Source organism: Oncorhynchus masou, chromosome 5 (genome assembly GCF_036934945.1).
Source record: "Oncorhynchus masou masou isolate Uvic2021 chromosome 5, UVic_Omas_1.1, whole genome shotgun sequence".
NCBI lineage: Eukaryota > Metazoa > Chordata > Actinopteri > Salmoniformes > Salmonidae > Oncorhynchus > Oncorhynchus masou.
Genome location: NC_088216.1, coordinates 5534268 through 5562193, shown reverse-complemented (window position 1 = coordinate 5562193; position 27926 = coordinate 5534268). Strand labels below are relative to the sequence as shown.

General features: G+C 51.0%; 1 protein-coding gene across 1 annotated transcript; it reads left to right on the top strand.

The window, feature by feature from the left end:
• Nucleotides 1–4657: 4657 nt before the first annotated feature.
• LOC135526093 (transmembrane protein 41A-B-like) lies at nt 4658–26871 on the top strand. Its single transcript, XM_064954195.1, has 5 exons — nt 4658–4878; nt 11916–12066; nt 12975–13136; nt 23026–23164; nt 26133–26871. Exons 1-5 carry the CDS (start codon nt 4715–4717, stop codon nt 26375–26377), a joined length of 861 nt encoding a protein of 286 aa, XP_064810267.1. The 5' UTR covers nt 4658–4714; the 3' UTR covers nt 26378–26871.
• Nucleotides 26872–27926: the final 1055 nt, after the last annotated feature.

Sequence of the window (27926 nt, the reverse complement as noted above, 5' to 3'; positions counted from 1 at the left end):
ACAGCACCGCCCTCGATGGCATGGCGCTACAGAAGGTGGTGCAGACCACCCGGTACATCATTGGAGCTGAGCTCCCTGCCATCCAGGACCTCTATATCAGGCGGTGTCAGAGGAACGCCCGGAAAATCATTGGACTCCAGCCACACAAGCCATAGACTGTTCTCTCTGTTTCCGCACAGAAAGTGGTACCGGTGCATCAAGTCTGACACCAACAGGCTCCTGAACAGCTTCTGTCTCCAAGCTAAATAGCTAACAAGATGGCGACACGGACTGAGTTCACCCTTTGTGTAACATTTGTATTTTTGCACTGTCTCTATACAGACTCTATATACACACACACACTGTCTCTATGCAGACTCACAGGACTCTATATACACACACTGTCTCTATGCAGACTCACAGGACTCTATACACACACACACTGTCTCTATGCAGACTCACAGGACTCTATACACACACACTGTCTCTATGCAGACTCACAGGACTCTATACAACACACACTGTCTCTATGCAGACTCACAGGACTCTATATACACACACACTGTCTCTATGCAGACTCACAGGACTCTGTACACACACTGTCTCTATGCAGACTCACAGGACTCTATACACACACACTGTCTCTATGCAGACTCACAGGACTCTATACACACACACTGTCTCTATGCAGACTCTATATACACACACACTGTCTCTATGCAGACTCACAGGACTCTATACACACACACACTGTCTCTATGCAGACTCACAGGACTCTATACACACACACACTGTCTCTATGCAGACTCACAGGACTCTATACACACACACTGTCTCTATGCAGACTCACAGGACTCTATACACACACTGTCTCTATGCAGACTCACAGGACTCTATACACACACACACTGTCTCTATGCAGACTCACAGGACTCTATACACACACTGTCTCTATGCAGACTCACAGGACTCTATACACACACACACTGTCTCTATGCAGACTCACAGGACTCTATACACACACACTGTCTCTATGCAGACTCTATATACACACACACTGTCTCTATGCAGACTCACAGGACTCTATACACACACACTGTCTCTATGCAGATACCTACCTCTATCACCAGTCTGCTTGCCCATGGTCAACATGCTATTGGATCTGACCCTGTACATACCTACCTCTATCACCAGTCTGCTTGCACATGGTCAACATGCTATTGGATCTGACCCTGTACATACCTACCTCTATCACCAGTCTGCCTGCCCATGGTCAACATGCTATTGGATCTGACCCTGTACATACCTACCTCTATCACCAGTCTGTCTGCACATGGTCAACATGCTATTGGATCTGACCCTGTACATACCTACCTCTATCACCAGTCTGCCTGCACATGGTCAACATGCTATTGGATCTGACCCTGTACATACCTACCTCTATCACCAGTCTGCCTGCCCATGGTCAACATGCTATTGGATCTGACCCTGTACATACCTACCTCTATCACCAGTCTGTCTGCCCATGGTCAACATGCTATTGGATCTGACCCTGTACATACCTACCTCTATCACCAGTCTGTCTGCCCATGGTCAACATGCTATTGGATCTGACCCTGTACATACCTACCTCTATCACCAGTCTGTCTGCCCATGGTCAACATGCTATTGGATCTGACCCTGTACATACCTACCTCTATCACCAGTCTGTCTGCCCATGGTCAACATGCTATTGGATCTGACCCTGTACATACCTACCTCTATCACCAGTCTGTCTGCCCATGGTCAACATGCTATTGGAACTGACCCTGTACATACCTACCTCTATCACCAGTCTGTCTGCCCATGGTCAACATGCTATTGGATCTGACCCTGTACATACCTACCTCTATCACCAGTCTGTCTGCCCATGGTCAACATGCTATTGGAACTGACCCTGTACATACCTACCTCTATCACCAGTCTGTCTGCCCATGGTCAACATGCTATTGGAACTGACCCTGTACATACCTACCTCTATCACCAGTCTGTCTGCCCATGGTCAACATGCTATTGGAACTGACCCTGTACATACCTACCTCTATCACCAGTCTGTCTGCCCATGGTCAACATGCTATTGGATCTGACCCTGTACATACCTACCTCTATCACCAGTCTGCCTGCCCATGGTCAACATGCTATTGGATCTGACCCTGTACATACCTACCTCTATCACCAGTCTGTCTGCCCATGGTCAACATGCTATTGGAACTGACCCTGTACATACCTACCTCTATCACCAGTCTGTCTGCCCATGGTCAACATGCTATTGGATCTGACCCTGTACATACCTACCTCTATCACCAGTCTGCCTGCCCATGGTCAACATGCTATTGGATCTGACCCTGTACATACCTACCTCTATCACCAGTCTGCCTGCCCATGGTCAACATGCTATTGGATCTGACCCTGTACATACCTACCTCTATCACCAGTCTGCCTGCCCATGGTCAACATGCTATTGGATCTGACCCTGTACATACCTACCTCTATCACCAGTCTGCCTGCCCATGGTCAACATGCTATTGGATCTGACCCTGTACATACCTACCTCTATCACCAGTCTGCCTGCCCATGGTCAACATGCTATTGGATCTGACCCTGTACATACCTACCTCTATCACCAGTCTGCCTGCCCATGGTCAACATGCTATTGGATCTGACCCTGTACATACCTACCTCTATCACCAGTCTGCCTGCCCATGGTCAACATGCTATTGGATCTGACCCTGTACATACCTACCTCTATCACCAGTCTGCCTGCCCATGGTCAACATGCTATTGGAACTGACCCTGTACATACCTACCTCTATCACCAGTCTGCCTGCACATGGTCAACATGCTATTGGAACTGACCCTGTATAAAGCTTACAGAGTTTATCTGTGATGTATTATTTTCAGAAAGGACAGGTGTTTTTGGTGTGACTTTATAGGTCTGTTACAGTATATACTATTCAGTTTTATTACGTGAAAATACTAATGAATCATTATAGGATATTGTGAGACATTGAATCATGTTGAGCCCCACTGTGAGAAGTGAATCGTGTTTGATCTGACTGTACTAGATGAGCACCACTGTGAGAAGTGAATCGTGTTTGATCTGACTGTACTAGATGAGCACCACTGTGAGAAGTGAATCGTGTTTGATCTGACTGTACTAGATGAGCACCACTGTGAGAAGTGAATCATGTTTGATCTGACTGTACTAGATGAGCACCACTGTGAGAAGTGAATCGTGTTTGATCTGACTGTACTAGATGAGCACCACTGTGAGAAGTGAATCGTGTTTGATCTGACTGTACTAGATGAGCACCACTGTGAGAAGTGAATCGTGTTTGATCTGACTGTACTAGATGAGCACCACTGTGAGAAGTGAATCGTGTTTGATCTGACTGTACTAGATGAGCACCACTGTGAGAAGTGAATCGTGTTTGATCTGACTGTACTAGATGAGCACCACTGTGAGAAGTGAATCATCTGTTTGTAGTAATAATGACGTGATGTCAGACTATTAGGCACAAGCAACAGATCTCGATGAGGGTTATTTTAAGCGATTTGAGCACCCTTAGAATCGCGTTGATGAGTCTTTAACCAAGTGGTCACATATCGTTCTGTGGAGATGTGTGAACATCAAGGCAGACACGAGGTAATTTTGGATCCTTGGGGGGATCAGGTTAGTAATGTGGTGAATGAGTGTATCTGCATTCGCAATAGAGGTGGTACGTTTCTGCAAGCTATAAGCACATGTACAGTAGGGTGAGTTTAAGTGCATTGTACTGAAGCCCCAAGTGAGCCTGCCCTCTACTGGTGGCTGAGTGTAACTACACTCAGTTTCACTACTTGGTGTTGTAGTGTTGTAATACATTATTAACAATGTAATGATACCTTCATCATACACCAGCTGTTGTAGTGCAGAGAAACAAGGTAATACCTTCATCAATGTCTGTTGTAGTGCAGAGAAACAAGATAATACCTTCATCAATGTCTGTTGTGGTGCAGAGAAACAAGGTAATACCTTCATCAATGTCTGTTGTAGTGCAGAGAAACAAGGTAATACCTTAATCAATGTCTGTTGTGGTGCAGAGAAACAAGGTAATGCCTTCATCAATGTCTGTTGTAGTGCAGAGAAACAAGATAATACCTTCATCAATGTCTGTTGTGGTGCAGAGAAACAAGGTAATACCTTCATCAATGTCTGTTGTAGTGCAGAGAAACAAGGTAATACCTTAATCAATGTCTGTTGTGGTGCAGAGAAACAAGGTAATACCTTCATCAATGTCTGTTGTAGTGCAGAGAAACAATAGAATACCTTCATCAATGTCTGTTGTAGTGCAGAGAAACAATAGAATACCTTCATCAATGTCTGTTGTAGTGCAGAGAAACAAGATAATACCTTCATCAATGTCTGTTGTGGTGCAGAGAAACAAGCTTGTTGCCCAAAAACATATTTTGGTGTAAGGAGAGCCAACTGTAGTTCATAACCTCAAGGTCCAGACAACGATTCTCAATACTCTAGTCTAGTACTTGACCACCAGAGAACACGAGGCTGCCCTCTAGTGAAGACATAGTTGAAAGCATTCCAGGACCACAGGGCAACTGTCAGAAGTTATTCTGTGACGTTCACTTCTCAACACCGACACCGGGAGTCGGTCACCGAACAAGCCTTTCTGATAGGAGGTCGGTGTAGCGCGTAGCAATGGGCTCCATTTCGGGTTTATTATCTGTGGTAGGAGCGGCAACGTTATACCTCTATCTCCTGTCCACTTTCCTGCCGCCCGGACCGCAACATCTTCACCGGCGACATGCGGTGGAGTTAAACAACGAGAGCGCAGAGGGGGACGTGGAAGTTGTAGAGTACAGGTAGCCAGCCTCAACAGATCTATAGCTACAATTTGCCAGATGTCGCAAGACTTTATTTTGTGTTGCTATTAGTATAATTATTATAGGCTACAGCAGCTGCCTGCTTGTACAATTACACTTTCTAGGACATGTTTACGTATACAACTTTGCAAATAAGTCAATAAATAGCCACTTCCACAGTGTTTTATTAGGGGTAATAATAGCATAGTGACATCACCATCTATGTAATAGATCTAATGTAACATTAAAGTCCCAGTGTGGTTATCTGTTGTAGGATTATGATGTTGATAAGTGTATTGACAGACGGCGCAGAGTCCATGAAGCTGCGGTCATAATCACTGCGTTGGGCAGCATCTCATTTTCCTCAGACGATCGCACGACTTTAAGTTATGAAAATGGCATCATCAAATACCGGACTTGTCAGTGTAGGCTAATTCAGAGGAAATGTCTCAGCTGGTTGCTGTTCCCTCAAAGTATTTGTCCTTGCCTGATGGTGTTGTTTGACAGGTGATTATATCTCAGTAGTTCCTGTTTTCAGATGATGTTCCTATAGGCCGACTCTCAACCCCGTGTGTCTCATCCAGCCCCACCTTCCTCTGTTTATGGTTTCTGCCCCAGTGGAGATCTGGCCCTGGCCTCTATGGGTTGGCTTAGGTTCACTTGGCCTGAAATACTGTCCTCCTCAGTATGAGAACACACAGCTCTGATCTAACCCTGGACAGGACACACTTGTCTTGGTTGGCGTGATGTCATCGTTCCATCATATTTCATCCTCCCTAATTATAAAGGAGTTTCACGACCCTGCCGGCATGTTTATCAGGCCTGACACTTCTATTAGAGAACAGACATCCAGAGGTGGATGGACGGCCTGGACAGGAGGACACCACTGGGTCTCTAGGGTCTCCTGCCAGGTCCACCACCGGACGGTTCTGATGAGGTGCTACCCAGGACATAACACTGGACACTTATATTAGAGAACAGACATCCAGAGGTGGATGGACGGCCTGGACAGGAGGACACCACTGGGTCTCTAGGGTCTCCTGCCAGGTCCACCACCGGACGGTTCTGATGAGGTGCTACCCAGGACATAACACTGGACACTTCTATTAGAGAACAGACATCCAGAGGTGGATGGACGGCCTGGACAGGAGGACACCACTGGGTCTCTAGGGTCTCCTGCCAGGTCCACCACCGGACGGTTCTGATGAGGTGCTACCCAGGACATAACACTGGACACGGTGTGCGGACGGTTCTGATGAGGTGCTACCCAGGACATAACACTGGACACGGTGTGAGGACGGTTCTGATGAGGTGCTACCCAGGACATAACACTGGACACGGTGTGAGGACGGTTCTGATGAGGTGCTACCCAGGACATAACACTGGACACGGTGTGAGGACGGTTCTGATGAGGTGCTACCCAGGACATAACACTGGACACGGTGTGAGGACGGTTCTGATGAGGTGCTACCCAGGACATAACACTGGACACGGTGTGAGGACGGTTCTGATGAGGTGCTACCCAGGACATAACACTGGACACGGTGTGCGGACGGTTCTGATGAGGTGCTACCCAGGACATAACACTGGACATGGTGTGAGGACGGTTCTGATGAGGTGCTACCCAGGACATAACACTGGACACGGTGTGCGGACGGTTCTGATGAGGTGCTACCCAGGACATAACACTGGACATGGTGTGCGGACGGTTCTGATGAGGTGCTACCCAGGACATAACACTGGACACGGTGTGCGGACGGTTCTGGTGAGGTGCTACCCAGGACATAACACTGGACACGGTGTGCGGACGGTTCTGATGAGGTGCTACCCAGGACATAACACTGGACACGGTGTGCGGACGGTTCTGATGAGGTGCTACCCAGGACATAACACTGGACACGGTGTGCTGAGAGATACACACCGGAAGGTTCTGATGAGGTGCTACCCAGGACATAACACTGGACATGGTGTGAGGACGGTTCTGATGAGGTGCTACCCAGGACATAACACTGGACACGGTGTGCGGACGGTTCTGATGAGGTGCTACCCAGGACATAACACTGGACACGGTGTGCGGACGGTTCTGATGAGGTGCTACCCAGGACATAACACTGGACACGGTGTGCGGACGGTTCTGATGAGGTGCTACCCAGGACATAACACTGGACACGGTGTGCTGAGAGATACACACCGGAAGGTTCTGATGAGGTGCTACCCAGGACATAACACTGGACACGGTGTGAGGACGGTTCTGATGAGGTGCTACCCAGGGCATAACACTGGACACGGTGTGAGGACGGTTCTGATGAGGTGCTACCCAGGGCATAACACTGGACATGGTGTGAGGACGGTTCTGATGAGGTGCTACCCAGGACATAACACTGGACATGGTGTGCGGAAGGTTCTGATGAGGTGCTACCCAGGACATAACACTGGACACGGTGTGCGGAAGGTTCTGATGAGGTGCTACCCAGGACATAACACTGGACACGGTGTGCGGACGGTTCTGATGAGGTGCTACCCAGGACATAACACTGGACACGGTGTGCGGACGGTTCTGATGAGGTGCTACCCAGGACATAACACTGGACATGGTGTGCGGACGGTTCTGATGAGGTGCTACCCAGGACATAACACTGGACATGGTGTGCGGACAGTTCTGATGAGGTGCTACCCAGGACATAACACTGGACATGGTGTGCGGACAGTTCTGATGAGGTGCTACCCAGGACATAATACTGGACACGGTGTGTGGACGGTTCTGATGAGGTGCTACCCAGGACATAACACTGGACACGGTGTGAGGACGGTTCTGATGAGGTGCTACCCAGGACATAACACTGGACACGGTGTGCTGAGAGATACACACCGGAAGGTTCTGATGAGGTGCTACCCAGGACATAACACTGGACACGGTGTGCGGACGGTTCTGATGAGGTGCTACCCAGGACATAACACTGGACAAGGTGTGAGGACGGTTCTGATGAGGTGCTACCCAGGACATAACACTGGACAAGGTGTGAGGACGGTTCTGATGAGGTGCTACCCAGGACATAACACTGGACACGGTGTGTGGACGGTTCTGATGAGGTGCTACCCAGGACATAACACTGGACAAGGTGTGCTGAGGAAAACACATCTGAGATCCTAACCACAGTGGCTTTGCCTTCCATTCATCCCATACAGCTCAACAGTTAGATGTGATACCAGCAGCTCAGGTTTCATGGTTTATGGTTCATTCTGTTTGCGTGTGTCTGTGTCACGGCTGACGAGCCTGATACTTCCAGCATCGAAACTAGCAGAGGCAGAAATCCCAGAGCAGAAGCCGCTATTTCTGTCCCATATCCTGTTTCATACTCTCTCTCTCCGCCATCTGGAAACCTCTCCCTCCCTCTCTCTCTCATGCTGCACACGGGCACCAGCCATGCCCACTTTAGTCTGTGTTTGACCTGTCTATGATGTCAGATTAGGGTGTCCCCAGATTCCCAATACTCTAGAGAGTCAAGTTGAGACGAGTCATACAGCAGCAGACTGGGGGCTGAGCATTATGCCTTCCCTATATGACTACAACTACGGCTGTCTGCACTACGGCTGTCTGCACTACGGCCATAGTATATACAGCCATAGTATATGTATATACAGCCATAGTATATACAGCCATAGTATATACAGCCATAGTATATACAGCCATAGTATATACAGCCATAGTACATACAGCCATAGTACACACGGCCATAGTACATACGGCCATAGTACACACGGCCATAGTACATACGGCCATAGTACACACGGCCATAGTACATACAGCCATAGTACATACAGCCATAGTACACACGGCCATAGTACATACGGCCATAGTACACACGGCCATAGTACATACGGCCATAGTATATACGGCCATAGTACATACAGCCATAGTACACACGGCCATAGTACACACGGCCATAGTACACACGGCCATAGTACATACGGCCATAGTACACACGGCCATAGTACATACGGCCATAGTACACACGGCCATAGTACACACGGCCATAGTACACACGGCCATAGTACACACGGCCATAGTACATACAGCCATAGTATATACAGCCATAGTACATACAGCCATAGTATATACAGCCATAGTATATACAGCCATAGTATATACAGCCATAGTATATACAGCCATAGTATATACAGCCATAGTATATGTATATACAGCCATAGTACATACGGCCATAGTATATACAGCCATAGTATACACAGCCATAGTATATACAGCCATAGTATACACAGCCATAGTATACACGGCCATAGTATATACGGCCATGGTATATACGGCCATGGTATATACGACCATGGTATATACGGCCATGGTATATACGGCCATGGTATATACGGCCATGGTACATACGGCCATGGTACATACGGCCATAGTACACACGGCCATAGTACACACGGCCATAGTACACACGGCCATAGTACACACGGCCATAGTACACACGGCCATAGTACACACGGCCATAGTACACACGGCCATAGTACACACGGCCATAGTACACACGGCCATAGTACACACGGCCATAGTACACACGGCCATAGTACACACGGCCATAGTACACACGGCCATAGTACACACGGCCATAGTACACACGGCCATAGTACACACGGCCATAGTACACACGGCCATAGTACACACGGCCATAGTACACACGGCCATAGTACACACGGCCATAGTACACACGGCCATAGTACACACAGCCATAGTATATACAGCCATAGTATATACAGCCATAGTATATACAGCCATAGTATATACAGCCATAGTATATACAGCCATAGTATATACAGCCATAGTATACACAGCCATAGTATACACGGCCATAGTATATACGGCCATGGTATATGTATATACAGCCATAGTATACACAGCCATAGTATATACAGCCATAGTATACACAGCCATAGTATACACGGCCATAGTATATACGGCCATGGTATATACGGCCATGGTATATACGACCATGGTATATACGGCCATGGTATATACGGCCATGGTATATACGGCCATGGTACATACGGCCATGGTACATACGGCCATAGTACACACGGCCATAGTACACACGGCCATAGTACACACGGCCATAGTACACACGGCCATAGTACACACGGCCATAGTACACACGGCCATAGTACACACGGCCATAGTACACACGGCCATAGTACACACGGCCATAGTACACACGGCCATAGTACACACGGCCATAGTACACACGGCCATAGTACACACGGCCATAGTACACACGGCCATAGTACACACGGCCATAGTACACACGGCCATAGTACACACGGCCATAGTACACACGGCCATAGTATATACAGCCATAGTATATACAGCCATAGTATATACAGCCATAGTATATACAGCCATAGTATATGTATATACAGCCATAGTACATACGGCCATAGTATATACAGCCATAGTATACACAGCCATAGTATACACGGCCATAGTATATACGGCCATGGTATATGTATATACAGCCATAGTATACACAGCCATAGTATATACAGCCATAGTATACACAGCCATAGTATACACGGCCATAGTATATACGGCCATGGTATATACGGCCATGGTATATACGACCATGGTATATACGGCCATGGTATATACGGCCATGGTATATACGGCCATGGTACATACGGCCATGGTACATACGGCCATAGTACACACGGCCATAGTACACACGGCCATAGTACACACGGCCATAGTACACACGGCCATAGTACACACGGCCATAGTACACACGGCCATAGTACACACGGCCATAGTACACACGGCCATAGTATATACAGCCATAGTATATACAGCCATAGTATATGTATATACAGCCATAGTACATACGGCCATAGTACACACGGCCATAGTACACACGGCCATAGTACACACGGCCATAGTACATACGGCCATAGTATATACGGCCATAGTATATACAGCCATAGTATATACGGCCATAGTATATACAGCCATAGTATATACAGCCATAGTACATACGGCCATGGTACATACGGCCATAGTACACACGGCCATAGTACACACGGCCATAGTACACACGGCCATAGTACACACGGCCATAGTACACACGGCCATAGTACACACGGCCATAGTACACACGGCCATAGTATATACGGCCATAGTATATACCGCCATAGTATATACAGCCATAGTATATGTATATACAGCCATAGTATATACAGCCATAGTATATACAGCCATAGTACATACAGCCATAGTACATACAGCCATAGTATATACAGCCATAGTATATGTATATACAGCCATAGTACATACAGCCATAGTACATACAGCCATAGTACATACAGCCATAGTATATACAGCCATAGTACATACAGCCATAGTGTATACAGCCATAGTATATACAGCCATAGTATGTCTGTACTGTGTGTACTATGGCTGGCTATAACCTATAACCCCTTCCTATAACCTATAACCCCTTCCTGTAACCTATAACCCCTTCCTGTAACCTATAACCCCTTCCTGTAACCTATAACCCCTTCCTGTAACCTATAACCCCTTCCTGTAACCTATAACCCCTTCCTGTAACCTATAACCCCTTCCTGTAACCTATAACCCCTTCCTGTAACCTATAACCCCTTCCTATAGCCTATAACCTATAACCCCTTCCTGTAACCTATAACCCCTTCCTATAACCTATAACCCCTTCCTATAGCCTATAACCTATAACCCCTTCCTGTAACCTATAACCCCTTCCTATAATTTCTAACCCCTTCCTATAACCCCTTCCTATGACTTATAACCCCGTCCTATGACCTATAACCCCGTCCTATGACCTATAACCCCTTCCTATGGCCTTCGCCTGTGTTACCTTAAATGCTCTGTCCTCAGTGTCCTCAATTCTCATTTGAAAAATAAATAAAAATTCCCCTGGTGCAAACAGATTTCGGTCTAAATCTGACACTAGTACTAGGAACCATGTTATCTGATGTTGCCGGTGTTTGTTTCCCTCCAGACTGAAGTTCCCGTCGGACCTGGATGAGCTGAGGGAGCTGGCTGAGATGCTGCAGTTCTATAAGACAGAACACACAGGCTACGTGGTTCTGCTGTTCTGTAGTGCCTACATCTACAAACAGTCCTTCGCCATCCCTGGCTCCTCCTTCCTGGTAAGAGACTAACATTACACCCATCCATGGAACACACACTTGGTTTCCATGAACCTTTGACCCCAAAGACCAGAACCTCCATCCATGGAACACACACTTTGTTTCCATGAACCTTTGACCCTAAAGACCAGAACCTCCATCCATAGAACACACACTTTGTTTCCATGAACCTTTGACCCTAAAGACCAGAACCTCCATCCATGGAACACACACTTTGTTTCCATGAACCTTTGACCCTAAAGACCAGAACCTCCATCCATGGAACACACACTTTGTTTCCATGAACCTTTGACCCTAAAGACCAGAACCTCCATCCATGGAACACACACTTTGTTTCCATGAACCTTTGACCCTAAAGACCAGAACCTCCATCCATAGAACACACACTTTGTTTCCATGAACCTTTGACCCTAAAGACCAGAACCTCCATCCATGGAACACACACTTTGTTTCCATGAACCTTTGACCCTAAGACCAGAACCTCCATCCATGGAACACACACACACACACGTTGTTTCTATGAACCTTTGACCCTAAAGACCAGAACCTCCATCCATGGAACACACACTTTGTTTCCATGAACCTTTGACCCTAAAGACCAGAACCTCCATCCATGGAACACACACTTTGTTTCCATGAACCTTTGACCCTAAAGACCAGAACCTCCATCCATGGAACACACACTTTGTTTCCATGAACCTATGACCCTAAAGACCAGAACCTCCATCCATGGAATATACTTAAATATATTTAAAAATCATATACTTTGACTTTTACTCAAGTATTATTTTACTGGGTGTCTTTCACTTAAGTCATTTTCTATGAAGGTATCTTTACTTTTACTCAAGTATGACAATTGGGTACTTTTTCCACCACTGCTCAGCATGCTCATCCCCTGTGCTTCCCAGAACATGCTGGCGGGGGCGCTGTTTGGTCCATGGCAGGGTCTGGTCCTGGCCTGTCTTCTGACCACCATCGGCTCTACCTTCTGTTACCTGCTCTCTGCTGCCTTCGGGAAGAGCTACGTCACACGCCTGTTCCCTGACAAGGTGGAAGGGCTGCAGAACAAGGTGTGACAGAGAGACAGAGTATGTTGTTCCACACCACAGTACCATGGGGTTATTGGAGGAGGACTGGGGGGGGTGGGGGGTACAGTACCATGGGGTTGTTGGAGGAGGACTGGGGGGGGGGGGTACAGTACCATGGGGTTGTTGGAGGAGGACTGGGGGGGGGGGTACAGTGCCATGGGGTTGTTGGAGGAGGACTGGGGGGGGGGGGTACAGTGCCATGGGGTTGTTGGAGGAGGACTGGGGGGGGGGGTACAGTGCCATGGGGTTGTTGGAGGAGGACTGGGGGGGGGGTACAGTACCATGGGGTTGTTGGAGGAGGACTGGGGGGGGGTACAGTGCCATGGGGTTGTTGGAGGAGGACTGGGGGGGTACAGTGCCATGGGGTTGTTGGAGGAGGACTGGGGGGGGGGGTACAGTACCATGGGGTTGTTGGAGGAGGACTGGGGGGGGGGGGGTACAGTACCATGGGGTTGTTGGAGGAGGACTGGGGGGGGGGTACAGTGCCATGGGGTTGTTGGAGGAGGACTGGGGGGGGGGTACAGTACCATGGGGTTGTTGGAGGAGGACTGGGGGGGGGGGGGTACTTTGATTAAAATTCTCTAAAGATAGACTAGGTGTGTGAGGTGTGTGTGTGTCTCCTCTTACAGTGCCATTGGCTAACACATTAGGTTAGACAGGTGTAACAGATGACCAGTGAGGAGCAGAAGACTGGTCTGATCACCAGTATAACAGATGACCAGTGAGGAGCAGAAGACTGGTCTGATCACCAGTATAACAGATGACCAGTATAACAGTGTCTGATCACCAGTATAACAGTGTCTGATCACCAGTATAACAGATGACCAGTGAGGAACAGAAGACTGGTCTGATCACCAGTATAACAGATGACCAGTGAGGAACAGAAGACTGGTCTGATCACCAGTATAACAGATGACCAGTGAGGAACAGAAGACTGGTCTGATCACCAGTATAACAGATGACCAGTATAACAGATGACCAGTATAACAGAAGACTGGTCTGATCACCAGTATAACAGATGACCAGTATAACAGATGACCAGTATAACAGAAGACTGGTCTGATCACCAGTATAACAGATGACCAGTATAACAGATGACCAGTATAACAGAAGACTGGTCTGATCACCAGTATAACAGATGACCAGTATAACAGATGACCAGTATAACAGAAGACTGGTCTGATCACCAGTATAACAGAAGACCAGTGAGGAACAGAAGACTGGTCTGATCACCAGTATAACAGATGACCAGTATAACAGAAGACTGGTCTGATCACCAGTATAACAGATGACCAGTATAACAGATGACCAGTATAACAGAGGACTGGTCTGATCACCAGTATAACAGATGACCAGTATAACAGAGGACTGGTCTGATCACCAGTATAACAGATGACCAGTATAACAGAGGACTGGTCTGATCACCAGTATAACAGATGACCAGTATAACAGATGACCAGTATAACAGAAGACTGGTCTGATCACCAGTATAACAGAGGACTGGTCTGATCACCAGTATAACAGATGACCAGTATAACAGATGACCAGTATAACAGAAGACTGGTCTGATCACCAGTATAACAGTGTCTGATCACCAGTATAACAGATGACCAGTGAGGAACAGAAGACTGGTCTGATCACCAGTATAACAGATGACCAGTATAACAGAAGACTGGTCTGATCACCAGTATAACAGTGTCTGATCACCAGTATAACAGATGACCAGTGAGGAACAGAAGACTGGTCTGATCACCAGTATAACAGATGACCAGTGAGGAACAGAAGACTGGTCTGATCACCAGTATAACAGATGACCAGTATAACAGATGACCAGTATAACAGATGACCAGTGAGGAGCAGAGGACTGGTCTGATCACCAGTATAACAGATGACCAGTGAGGAACAGAAGACTGGTCTGATCACCAGTATAACAGATGACCAGTATAACAGAAGACTGGTCTGATCACCAGTATAACAGATGACCAGTGAGGAACAGAAGACTGGTCTGATCACCAGTATAACAGATGACCAGTATAACAGAGGACTGGTCTGATCACCAGTATAACAGATGACCAGTATAACAGATGACCAGTATAACAGAAGACTGGTCTGATCACCAGTATAACAGATGACCAGTATAACAGATGACCAGTATAACAGAAGACTGGTCTGATCACCAGTATAACAGATGACCAGTATAACAGATGACCAGTATAACAGAAGACTGGTCTGATCACCAGTATAACAGATGACCAGTATAACAGATGACCAGTATAACAGAAGACTGGTCTGATCACCAGTATAACAGAAGACCAGTGAGGAACAGAAGACTGGTCTGATCACCAGTATAACAGATGACCAGTATAACAGAAGACTGGTCTGATCACCAGTATAACAGATGACCAGTATAACAGATGACCAGTATAACAGAGGACTGGTCTGATCACCAGTATAACAGATGACCAGTATAACAGAGGACTGGTCTGATCACCAGTATAACAGATGACCAGTATAACAGAGGACTGGTCTGATCACCAGTATAACAGATGACCAGTATAACAGATGACCAGTATAACAGAAGACTGGTCTGATCACCAGTATAACAGAGGACTGGTCTGATCACCAGTATAACAGATGACCAGTATAACAGATGACCAGTATAACAGAAGACTGGTCTGATCACCAGTATAACAGTGTCTGATCACCAGTATAACAGATGACCAGTGAGGAACAGAAGACTGGTCTGATCACCAGTATAACAGATGACCAGTATAACAGAAGACTGGTCTGATCACCAGTATAACAGTGTCTGATCACCAGTATAACAGATGACCAGTGAGGAACAGAAGACTGGTCTGATCACCAGTATAACAGATGACCAGTGAGGAACAGAAGACTGGTCTGATCACCAGTATAACAGATGACCAGTATAACAGATGACCAGTATAACAGATGACCAGTGAGGAGCAGAGGACTGGTCTGATCACCAGTATAACAGATGACCAGTGAGGAACAGAAGACTGGTCTGATCACCAGTATAACAGATGACCAGTATAACAGAAGACTGGTCTGATCACCAGTATAACAGATGACCAGTGAGGAACAGAAGACTGGTCTGATCACCAGTATAACAGATGACCAGTATAACAGAAGACTGGTCTGATCACCAGTATAACAGATGACCAGTATAACAGAAGACTGATCTGATCACCAGTATAACAGTGTCTGATCACCAGTATAACAGTGTCTGATCACCAGTGTAACAGATGACCAGTGAGGAATAGAAGACTGGTCTGATCACCAGTATAACAGATGACCAGTGAGGAACAGAAGACTGGTCTGATCACCAGTATAATAGATGACCAGTATAACAGTGTCTGATCACCAGTATAACAGATGACCAGTGAGGAACAGAAGACTGGTCTGATCACCAGTATAACAGATGACCAGTGAGGAACAGAAGACTGGTCTGATCACCAGTATAACAGTGTCTGATCACCAGTATAACAGATGACCAGTGAGGAACAGAAGACTGGTCTGATCACCAGTATAACAGATGACCAGTGAGGAACAGAAGACTGGTCTGATCACCAGTATAACAGATGACCAGTATAACAGAATACTGCGGTCCCAGTTGATTGGTGATTAATAGACACCTGGAAACACATGTTCAGGACAACAGTATGTTGATCGCTGCAGATTTGTGAATCGTCTTTTGGCGTGGAAATAACTGAATTAGAGCATGCTGGGTAACTCTCTCTTGCAGCAATAACATAGAAAAGTGCATCCCAGGAAGCCACCAATATCTAACAGGTACTGTACACAAATATACACTGAACTAAAATATAAACACAACATGTAAAGTGTCATGAGCTGAAATAAGATCCCAGACATTTTCCATATGCACAAAAAGCTTATTTTTCTCAAATGTTGTACGCATATTTGTTTATAACCCTGTTAGTGAGCATTTCTCCTTTGCCAAGATAATCCATCCACCTGACAGGTGTGGCATATCAAGAAGCTGATTAAACAGCATGATCATTACAAATGTGCACCTTGTGCTGGGGACAATAAAAGGCCATTAAAGTATATAATGTATAAAATGCACTATTTCAGAATGTGACCTCCCCCTATCTGCAAGCATGACCTATGACATAACACCTTATTGATATGTAAATTCAACCAACCAATAGGAATACATAAATGGGATATATAAACAGTGGGAAGGGAAACATAACTAAGCGTGTTACAGGGTAAGAATGCAGAATGCCATGTGTTCTTTGACAGTGTCGGGACTTTAGTAATATCCCTCCAATCATTCATTAATAAGTACATTTAAAATGACAGTTCTCTCTTCCTCTTTACCTCCTGTTCTCCCCTTCCCCCTCTATCTCCTTCGTTCTCCCACCCCCTCTACCTCCTCTCCCCTTCCCTCTCTATCTCCTTCGTTCTCCCACCCCCTCTACCTCCTCTCTATCTCCTTCGTTCTCCCATGCCCTCTCCTTCCCTCTCTATCTCCTTCGTTCTCCCACCCCCTCTACCTCCTCTCTATCTCCTTCGTTCTCCCATGCCCTCTCCTTCCCTCTCTATCTCCTTCGTTCTCCCACCCCCTCTACCTCCTCTCCATCTCCTTCGTTCTCCCACCCCCTCTACCTCCTCTCCATCTCCTTCGTTCTCCCACCCCCTCTACCTCCTCTCCATCTCATTCGTTCTCCCACCCCCTCTCTACCTCCTCTCCATCTCCTTCGTTCTCCCATGCCATCTCCTTCCCTCTCTACCTCCTCTCTCCCATGCCCTCCTTCCCTCTCCACCTCCTCCTCTCTCCCATGCCCTCTCTACCTCCTCCTCTCTCCCATTCCCTCTCCTTCCCTCTCTACCTCCTCTCTCCCACCCACTCTCCCATGCCCTCTCCCTCCTCCTCTCCCATGCCCTCTCTCACCCTCTCTCCCATACCATCTACTTCCCCTCTCCCTCCTCCTCTCCCATGCCCTCTCCTTCCCTCTCTCCCTCGTCCTCTCCCATGCCCTCTCCTTCCCTCTCTCCCTCGTCCTCTCCCATGCCCTCTCCCACCCCCTCTCCCATGCCCTCTCCTTCCCCCTCTCCCTCCCCCTCTCCCACCCCCTCTCCCATGCCCTCTCCCTCCTCCTCTCCCATGCCCTCTCCCACCCCCCTCTCCTTCCCCTCTCCCTCCTCCTCTCCCATGCCCTCTCATTCCCTCTCTCCCTCCTCCTCTCCCATGCCCTCTCCTTCCCTCTCTCCCATGCCCTCTCCTTCCCTCTCTCCCATGCCCTCTCCTTCCCTCTCTCCCTCCTCCTCTCCCATGCCCTCTCCTTCCCTCTCCCATGCCCTCTCCTCCTCTCTCCCTCCTCCTCTCCCATGCCCTCTCCTTCCCTCTCTCCCTCGTCCTCTCCCATGCCCTCTCCTTCCCCCTCTCCCACATCCTCTCCCATGCCCTCTCCTTCCCTCTCTCCCTCCTCCTCTCCCATGCCCTCTCCTTCCCTCTCTCCCATGCCCTCTCCTCCTCTCTCTCCCTCCTCCTCTCCCACCCCCTCTCCCTCCTCCTCTCCCTCCCCCTCTCCCTCCTCTCCCATGCCCTCTCCCTCCTCCTCTCCCATGCCCTCTCCCTCCTCCTCTCCCACCCCCTCTCCCTCCTCCTCTCCCATGCCCTCTCCTTCCCCCTCTCCCTCCTCCTCTCCCATGCCCTCTCCCACCCCCTCTCCCTCCTCCTCTCCCATGCCCTCTCCCACCCCCTCTCCCTCCTCCTCTCCCATGCCCTCTCCCACCCTCTATCTTTCCTCCTCTCCCATGCCCTCTCCCTCCCCCTCCTCTCCCATGCCCTCTCCCTCCTCCTCTCCCATGCCCTCTCCCACCCCCTCTCCCCCTCCTCTCCCATGCCCTCTCCCACCCTCTATCTTTCCTCCTCTCCCATGCCCTCTCCCTCCCCCTCCTCTCCCATGCTCTCTCCCTCCTCCTCTCCCATGCCCTCTCCTTCCCTCTCTCCCTCGTCCTCTCCCATGCCCTCTCCTTCCCTCTCTCCCCGTCCCTCTCCCATGCCCTCTCCCACCCCCCTCCCATGCCCTCTCCTTCCCCCTCTCCCTCCCCCTCTCCCACCCCTCTCCCATGCCCTCTCCCTCCTCCTCTCCCATGCCCTCTCCCACGCCCCTCTCCTTCCCCTCTCCCTCCTCCTCTCCCATGCCCTCTCATTCCCTCTCTCCCTCCTCCTCTCCCATGCCCTCTCCTTCCCTCTCTCCCATGCCCTCTCCTTCCCTCTCTCCCATGCCCTCTCCTTCCCTCTCTCCCTCCTCCTCTCCCATGCCCTCTCCTTCCCTCTCCCATGCCCCTCCTCCTCCTCTCCCTCCTCCTCTCCCATGCCCCCTCTCCTTCCCTCTCTCCCTCGTCCTCTCCCATGCCCTCTCCTTCCCCCTCTCCCCACATCCTCTCCCATGCCCTCTCCTTCCCTCTCCTCCCTCCTCCTCTCCCATGCTCCCTCCTCCCTCTTCCCTCCTCTCCCATCTCCCTCCTCCTCCTCCCTCCCTCCCTTCCTCCCCCTCCCTCCTCTCCCATGCCCTCTCTCCTCCTCTCCTCCCCTCCCATGCCTCTCTCCTCCTCTCCCCTCTCCCTCTCCCTCCCTCTCCCATGCCCTCTCCCACCCCCTCCTCCCTCCTCCCTCCCATGCCCTCTCCCACCCCCCTCTCCCTCCTCCTCTCCCATGCCCTCTCCCACCCCTATCTTTCCTCCTCTCCCATGCCCTCTCCCTCCCCCTCCTCTCCCATGCCCTCTCCCTCCTCCTCTCCCATGCCCTCTCCCACCCCCTCTCCCCCTCCTCTCCCATGCCCTCTCCCACCCTCTATCTTTCCTCCTCTCCCATGCCCTCTCCCTCCCCCCCTCCTCTCCCATGCTCTCTCCCTCCTCCTCTCCCATGCCCTCTCCTTCCCTCTCTCCCTCGTCCTCTCCCATGCCCTCTCCTTCCCTCTCTCCCCGTCCTCTCCCATGCCCTCTCCCACCCCCTCTCCCATGCCCTCTCCTTCCCCCTCTCCCTCCCCCTCTCCCACCCCCTCTCCCATGCCCTCTCCCTCCTCCTCTCCCATGCCCTCTCCTTCCCCCTCTCCCACGCCCCTCTCCTTCCCCTCTCCCTCCTCCTCTCCCATGCCCTCTCATTCCCTCTCTCCTCCTCCTCTCCCCCATGCCCTCTCCTTCCCTCTCTCCCATGCCCTCTCCTTCCCTCCCTCCTCCTCCTCTCCCATGCCCTCTCCTTCCCTCTCCCATGCCCTCTCCTCCTCTCTCCCTCCTCCTCTCCCATGCCCTCTCCTTCCCTCTCTCCCTCCTCCTCTCCCATGCCCTCTCCTTCCCCCCTCTCCCACATCCTCTCCCATGCCCTCTCCTTCCCTCTCTCCCTCCTCCTCTCCCATGCCCTCTCCTTCCCTCTCTCCCATGCCCTCTCCTCCTCTCTCTCCCTCCTCCTCTCCCATGCCCTCTCCCTCCTCCTCTCCCTCCCCCTCTCCCTCCTCTCCCATGCCCTCTCCCTCCTCCTCTCCCATGCCCTCTCCCTCCTCCTCTCCCACCCCTCTCCCTCCTCCTCTCCCATGCCCTCTCCTTCCCCCTCTCCCCCTCCTCCTCTCCCATGCCCTCTCCCACCCCCTCTCCCTCCTCCTCTCCCATGCCCTCTCCCACCCCCTCCCTCCTCCTCTCCCACCCTCTATCTTTCCTCCTCTCCCATGCCCTCTCCCTCCCCCTCCTCTCCCATGCCCTCTCCCTCCTCCTCTCCCATGCCCCTCTCCCCCCCTCTCCCATGCCCTCTCCCACCCCCTCTCCCTATTCCTCTCCCATGCCCTCCTCCTTCCCCCTCTCCCTCCTCCTCTCCCATGCCCCCTCCTTCCCCCTCTCCCTCCTCCTCTCCCTCCTCCTCTCCCATGCCCTCTCCTCCTCCTCTCCCATGCCCTCTACCACCCTCTCTCCCTCCTCCTCTCCCACCCCCTCTCCCTCCTCCCCTCTCCCACCCCCTCTCCCTCCTCCTCTCCCACCCCCTCTCCCTCCTCCTCTCCCATGCCCTCTCCCACCCCCTCTCCCTCCTCCTCTCCCACCTCCTCTCCCATGCCCTCTCCCACCTTCTCTCCCACCCCCTCTCCCTCCTCCTCTCCCACCCCCTCTCCCTCCTCCTCTCCCATGCCCTCTCCCACCCCCTCTCCCTCCTCCTCTCCCACCCTCTCTCCCTCCTCCTCTCCCATACCCTCTCCCACCCTCTATCTTTCCTCCTCTCCCATGCCCTCTCCCTCCCCCTCCTCTCCCATGCCCTCTCCCTCCTCCTCTCCCATGCCCTCTCCCCCTCCTCTCCCATGCCCCCTCCCACCCCCCTCTCCCTATTCCTCTCCCATGCCCTCTCCTTCCCCCTCTCCCTCCTCCTCTCCCATGCCCTCTCCTTCCCCCTCTCCCTCCCTCCTCTCCCTCCTCCTCTCCCATGCCCTCTCCTCCTCCTCTCCCATGCCCTCTACCACCCTCTCTCCCTCCTCCCTCTCCCACCCCCTCTCCCTCCTCCCCTCTCCCACCCCCTCTCCCTCCTCCCTCCCACCCCCTCTCCCTCCTCCTCTCCCATGCCCTCTCCCACCCCCTCTCCCTTCCTCCTCTCCCACCTCCTCTCCCATGCCCTCTCCCACCTTCTCTCCCACCTCCCCTCCCTCCCTCCCTCTCCACCCCCTCTCCCTCCTCCTCTCCCATGCCCTCTCCCACCCCCTCTCCCTCCTCCCTCTCCCACCCTCTCTCCCTCCTCCTCTCCCATGCCCTCTCCCACCCCCTCTCCCACCCCTCTCCCTCCTCCCTCTCCCATGCCCTCTCCCACCCCTCTCTCCCACCCCCTCCCCTCCTCTCCCACCCTCTCTCCCACCCCCTCTCTCCTCCTCCTCTCCCATGCCCTCTCCCACCCCCTCTCCCATGCCCTCTCCCAGGTCTCCCATGCCCTCTCCCACGCCCTCTCCCTCCTCCTCTCCCATGCCCTCTCCCTCCTCCCCTCTCCCATGCCCTCTCCCACCCCCTCTCCCTCCTCCTCCTCTCCCATGCCCTCTCCCTCCTCCTCTCCCATGCCCCCTCTCCCACCCCCTCTCCCTCCTCCCTCTCTCCCATGCCCTCTCCCTCCTCCTCTCCCATGCCCTCTCCCTCCTCCTCTCCCACGCCCCTCCTCCTCTCCCACGCCCTCCTCCTCTCCCACGCCCTCTCCCTCCTCCTCTCCCTCCTCCTCTCCCATGCCCTTTCCCTCCTCCTCTCCCACGCCTTCTCCCTCCTCCTCTCCCACGCCCTCTCCCTTTCCTCTCCCATGCCCTCTCCCTCCTCCTCTCCCATGCCCTCTCCCTCCTCCTCTCCCATGCCCTCTCCCTCCTCCTCTCCCATGCCCTCTCCCACCCTCTCTCCCACCCCCTCTCCCTCCCTCCTCTCCCATGCCCTCTCCCTCCTCCTCTCCCACCCTCTCCCACCCCCTCTCCCTCCTCCTCTCCCATGCCCTCTCCCACGCCCCTCCCCCTCCTCTCCCATGCCCTCTCCCTCCTCCTCTCCCTGCCCTCTCCCACCCTCTCTCCCAGTGCCTCCTCTCCCACCCCTCTCTCCCTCCTTCCCTCTCTCCCACCCCCTCTCCCTCCTCCCTCTCCCACGCCCCTCTCCCTCCTCCTCTCCCACCCCTCTCCTTCCCTCTCTCCCACCCCCCTCTCCCACCCCCTCTCCCACCCTCTCTCCCACCCACTACCTCCTCCTCTCCCATGCCCTCTACCTCCTCCTCTCCCATGCCCTCTCCCTCCTCCTCTCCCACCCCTCTCCCTCCTCCTCTACCTCCTCCTCTCCCACCCCCTACCTCCTCCTCTCCCATACCATCTCCTTCCCTCTCTGTCAGGTGGAGGAGAACCGTAGCAGTCTGTTCTTCTTCCTCCTGTTCCTGCGGTTGTTCCCCATGACTCCGAACTGGTTCCTGAACGTCACGTCCCCCATCCTCAACATCCCCGTCTCCATGTTCTTCTTCTCCGTACTCATCGGTGAGAAACAGAAGCAGCACGGCCACACAACACAGGACTATTATATAGTGCTGCTGAGAATGACCTGATACGGCATTCTGCTTAAGACGTGAAGACTTACATTAGCTCACTAAGTTCATGTCTGGGCTTTAGCTCAGCGGTCTAACCCAGTCTCTCCTCTCCTTTCCCAGGTCTAGTGTTTATCTAGGAGGTCTAACCCAGTCTCTCCTTCCCCAGGTCTAGTGTTTATCTAGGAGGTCTAACCCAGTCTCTCCTTCCCCAGGTCTAGTGTTTATCTAGGAGGTCTAACCCAGTCTCTCCTCTCCTTCCCCAGGTCTAGTGTTTATCTAGGAGGTCTAACCCAGTCTCTCCTCTCCTTCCCCAGGTCTAGTGTTTATCTAGGAGGTCTAACCCAGTCTCTCCTCTCCTTCCCCAGGTCTAGTGTTTATCTAGGAGGTCTAACCCAGTCTCTCCTTCCCCAGGTCTAGTGTTTATCTAGGAGGTCTAACCCAGTCTCTCCTCTCCTTCCCCAGGTCTAGTGTTTATCTAGGTTTAACCCAGTCTCTCCTCTCCTTCCCCAGGTCTAGTGTTTATCTAGGAGGTCTAACCCAGTCTCTCCTCTCCTTCCCCAGGTCTAGTGTTTATCTAGGTCTGACCCAGTCTCTCCTCTCCTTCCCCAGGTCTAGTGTTTATCTAGGAGGTCTAACCCAGTCTCTCCTCTCCTTCCCCAGGTCTAGTGTTTATCTAGGAGGTCTAACCCAGTCTCTCCTCTCCTTCCCCAGGTCTAGTGTTTATCTAGGAGGTCTAACCCAGTCTCTCCTCTCCTTCCCCAGGTCTAGTGTTTATCTAGGTCTAACCCAGTCTCTCCTCTCCTTCCCCAGGTCTAGTGTTTATCTAGGAGGTCTAACCCAGTCTCTCCTCTCCTTCCCCAGGTCTAGTGTTTATCTAGGAGGTCTAACCTAGTCTCTCCTTCCCCAGGTCTAGTGTTTATCTAGGAGGTCTAACCCAGTCTCTCCTCTCCTTCCCCAGGTCTAGTGTTTATCTAGGAGGTCTAACCCAGTCTCTCCTTCCCCAGGTCTAGTGTTTATCTAGGAGGTCTAACCCAGTCTCTCCTCTCCTTCCCCAGGTCTAGTGTTTATCTAGGAGGTCTAACCCAGTCTCTCCTCTCCTTCCCCAGGTCTAGTGTTTATCTAGGAGGTCTAACCCAGTCTCTCCTCTCCTTCCCCAGGTCTAGTGTTTATCTAGGAGGTCTAACCCAGCCTCTCCTTCCCCAGGTCTAGTGTTTATCTAGGAGGTCTAACCCAGTCTCTCCTCTCCTTCCCCAGGTCTAGTGTTTATCTAGGAGGTCTAACCCAGTCTCTCCTCTCCTTCCCCAGGTCTAGTGTTTATCTAGGAGGTCTAACCCAGTCTCTCTCTCCTTCCCCAGGTCTAGTGTTTATCTAGGAGGTCTAACCCAGTCTCTCCTCTCCTTCCCCAGGTCTAGTGTTTATCTAGGAGGTCTAACCCAGCCTCTCCTCTCCTTCCCCAGGTCTAGTGTTTATCTAGGAGGTCTAACCCAGTCTCTCCTCTCCTTCCCCAGGTCTAGTGTTTATCTAGGAGGTCTAACCCAGTCTCTCCTCTCCTTCCCCAGGTCTAGTGTTTATCTAGGAGGTCTAACCCAGCCTCTCCTCTCCTTCCCCAGGTCTAGTGTTTATCTAGGAGGTCTAACCCAGTCTCTCCTCTCCTTCCCCAGGTCTAGTGTTTATCTAGGAGGTCTAACCCAGTCTCTCCTCTCCTTCCCCAGGTCTAGTGTTTATCTAGGAGGTCTAACCCAGTCTCTCCTCTCCTTCCCCAGGTCTAGTGTTTATCTAGGAGGTCTAACCCAGTCTCTCCTCTCCTTCCCCAGGTCTAGTGTTTATCTAGGAGGTCTAACCCAGTCTCTCCTCTCCTTCCCCAGGTCTAGTGTTTATCTAGGAGGTCTAACCCAGTCTCTCCTCTCCTTCCCCAGGTCTAGTGTTTATCTAGGAGGTCTAACCCAGTCTCTCCTCTCCTTCCCCAGGTCTAGTGTTTATCTAGGAGGTCTAACCCAGTCTCTCCTCTCCTTCCCCAGGTCTAGTGTTTATCTAGGAGGTCTAACCCAGTCTCTCCTCTCCTTCCCCAGGTCTAGTGTTTATCTAGGAGGTCTAACCCAGTCTCTCCTCTCCTTCCCCAGGTCTAGTGTTTATCTAGGAGGTCTAACCCAGTCTCTCCTCTCCTTCCCCAGGTCTAGTGTTTATCTAGGAGGTCTAACCCAGTCTCTCCTCTCCTTCCCCAGGTCTAGTGTTTATCTAGGAGGTCTAACCCAGTCTCTCCTCTCCTTCCCCAGGTCTAGTGTTTATCTAGGAGGTCTAACCCAGCCTCTCCTTCCCCAGGTCTAGTGTTTATCTAGGAGGTCTAACCCAGTCTCTCCTCTCCTTCCCCAGGTCTAGTGTTTATCTAGGAGGTCTAACCCAGTCTCTCCTCTCCTTCCCCAGGTCTAGTGTTTATCTAGGAGGTCTAACCCAGTCTCTCCTCTCCTTCCCCAGGTCTAGTGTTTATCTAGGAGGTCTAACCCAGTCTCTCCTCTCCTTCCCCAGGTCTAGTGTTTATCTAGGAGGTCTAACCCAGTCTCTCCTCTCCTTCCCCAGGTCTAGTGTTTATCTAGGAGGTCTAACCCAGTCTCTCCTCTCCTTCCCCAGGTCTAGTGTTTATCTAGGAGGTCTAACCCAGTCTCTCCTCTCCTTCCCCAAGTCTAGTGTTTATCTAGGTCTAACCCAGTCTCTCCTCTCCTTCCCCAGGTCTAGTGTTTATCTAGGAGGTCTAACCCAGTCTCTCCTCTCCTTCCCCAGGTCTAGTGTTTATCTAGGAGGTCTAACCCAGTCTCTCCTCTCCTTCCCCAGGTCTAGTGTTTATCTAGGAGGTCTAACCCAGTCTCTCCTTCCCCAGGTCTAGTGTTTATCTAGGAGGTCTAACCCAGTCTCTCCTTCATCAGGTTTGATCCCGTATAACTTCATCTGCGTGCGGACCGGCTCCATCCTGTCAGAGATCTCTTCCCTGGACGATATCTTCTCCTGGGGGACGCTGCTACAGCTGTTGGCCATCGCCTGTGTGGCCCTGCTTCCCGGAGCCCTTATCAAGCTCTACAGCCAGAACCACCTCCAACTGGACGGGCTGCAGCAGAATGGACAACACAGACAGAACCAGGGACAAGCAGCTGATGACAGAAAGAGGAGATGACCCTACTGAAATACAGCCATGCTGGGTCTGACTGAACCTGACTGACCCCACTGGACTGGATTGGCCACCACCACTACAGCTTTACGTAGAAGAGTTTATAGACTTTGTTTCAGGGGGAGAGAAACGTCTTAACTGACACTATGCCGAGGACACTTAGAGGTCATGAACAGTCGTGTTTTTCATGACATTTGATGATGTTTGGATGAAACCAGATCAAAGTATGATGACCAAAGTATGAAAAAATGAGTGTTTCTCCTACATTGATCAAGGTTGGTCATAAAGCTACTGGTCCCCCACGTCAAACACTTCAGGATTATTCAGGGAAAAGGGGTGACATCACCCTAACTCATTTTAATACACCAATGGTCACATGATATTCTCTTACCTAATTTAAATAAGTACCTGCTTTGTAACCAACATCGGAGAAGGCGTGTTTGTGGAGGGGTGTGGTTTATACAGCTACTCTACTGGTGCCAGAATTTGACTGTAAGGTGTCATCCAATATAATTAAAAGTTTACACTATTCATCTATGGTAGAGATACTTATGTCTCCTCTTTCATCTGTCTGGTGTTACTGGTCTTCAAGCGTGGAACAAAAAGGGGTAGTTGTCATTCAACACATCCGTCAGTGCTGCTGTGAACCGCTCCCAGCAGAGACATGGCCAAATGATGCTATTTCAATGTTTGAGCTGAGTTGTGTACCACCTGATTTGCTAGGGCTGATTTTACTGCAGGACTGCAGCCCAGGTTGACATCAGGGGTTTCAAAGAGCTGTCAGTCAAGGCCAGCTCATGACTATAAGCTCCCTGCCATACAGGGTAACAGTCAGTCAATCAGTCAGTCAGTCACTCAGCCAGTCAGTCACCCAGTTAGCCAGTCAGTCAGTCAGTCACCCAGTCAGTCACTTAGTCAGTCAGTCACTCAGTCACCCACCCAGTCAGTCACTCAGTCAGTCAGTCAGTCACCCATCCAGTCACTTAGTCAGTCAGTCACCCACCCAGTCAGTCACTCAGTCAGTCAGTCAGTCAGTCACCCACCCATCCAGTCAGTCAGTCAGTCAGTCACCCATCCAGTCAGTCAGTCAGTCACCCAGTCAGTCACTTAGTCAGTCACCCAGTCAGTCACTTAGTCAGTCAGTCAGTCAGTCACCCATCCAGTCAGTCAGTCAGTCAGTCACCCAGTCAGTCACTTAGTCAGTCAGTCAGTCAGTCACCCATCCAGTCAGTCAGTCAGTCAGTCACCCAGTCAGTCACTTAGTCAGTCAGTCACTTAGTCAGTCAGTCAGTCAGTCACCCAGTCAGTCACTTAGTCAGTCAGTCAGTCACCCATCCAGTCAGTCAGTCACCCATCCAGTCAGTCAGTCAGTCAGTCACCCAGTCAGTCACTCAGTCAGTCAGTCAGTCACCCAGTCAGTCAGTCACTCACCCATCCCGCCAGTCACCCACCCATCCCGCCAGTCACCCACCCATCCAGTCACCCACCCATCCAGTCAGTCAGTCAGTCATCCAGTCACCCACCCATCCAGTCAGTCACCCACCCTCCCAGTCAG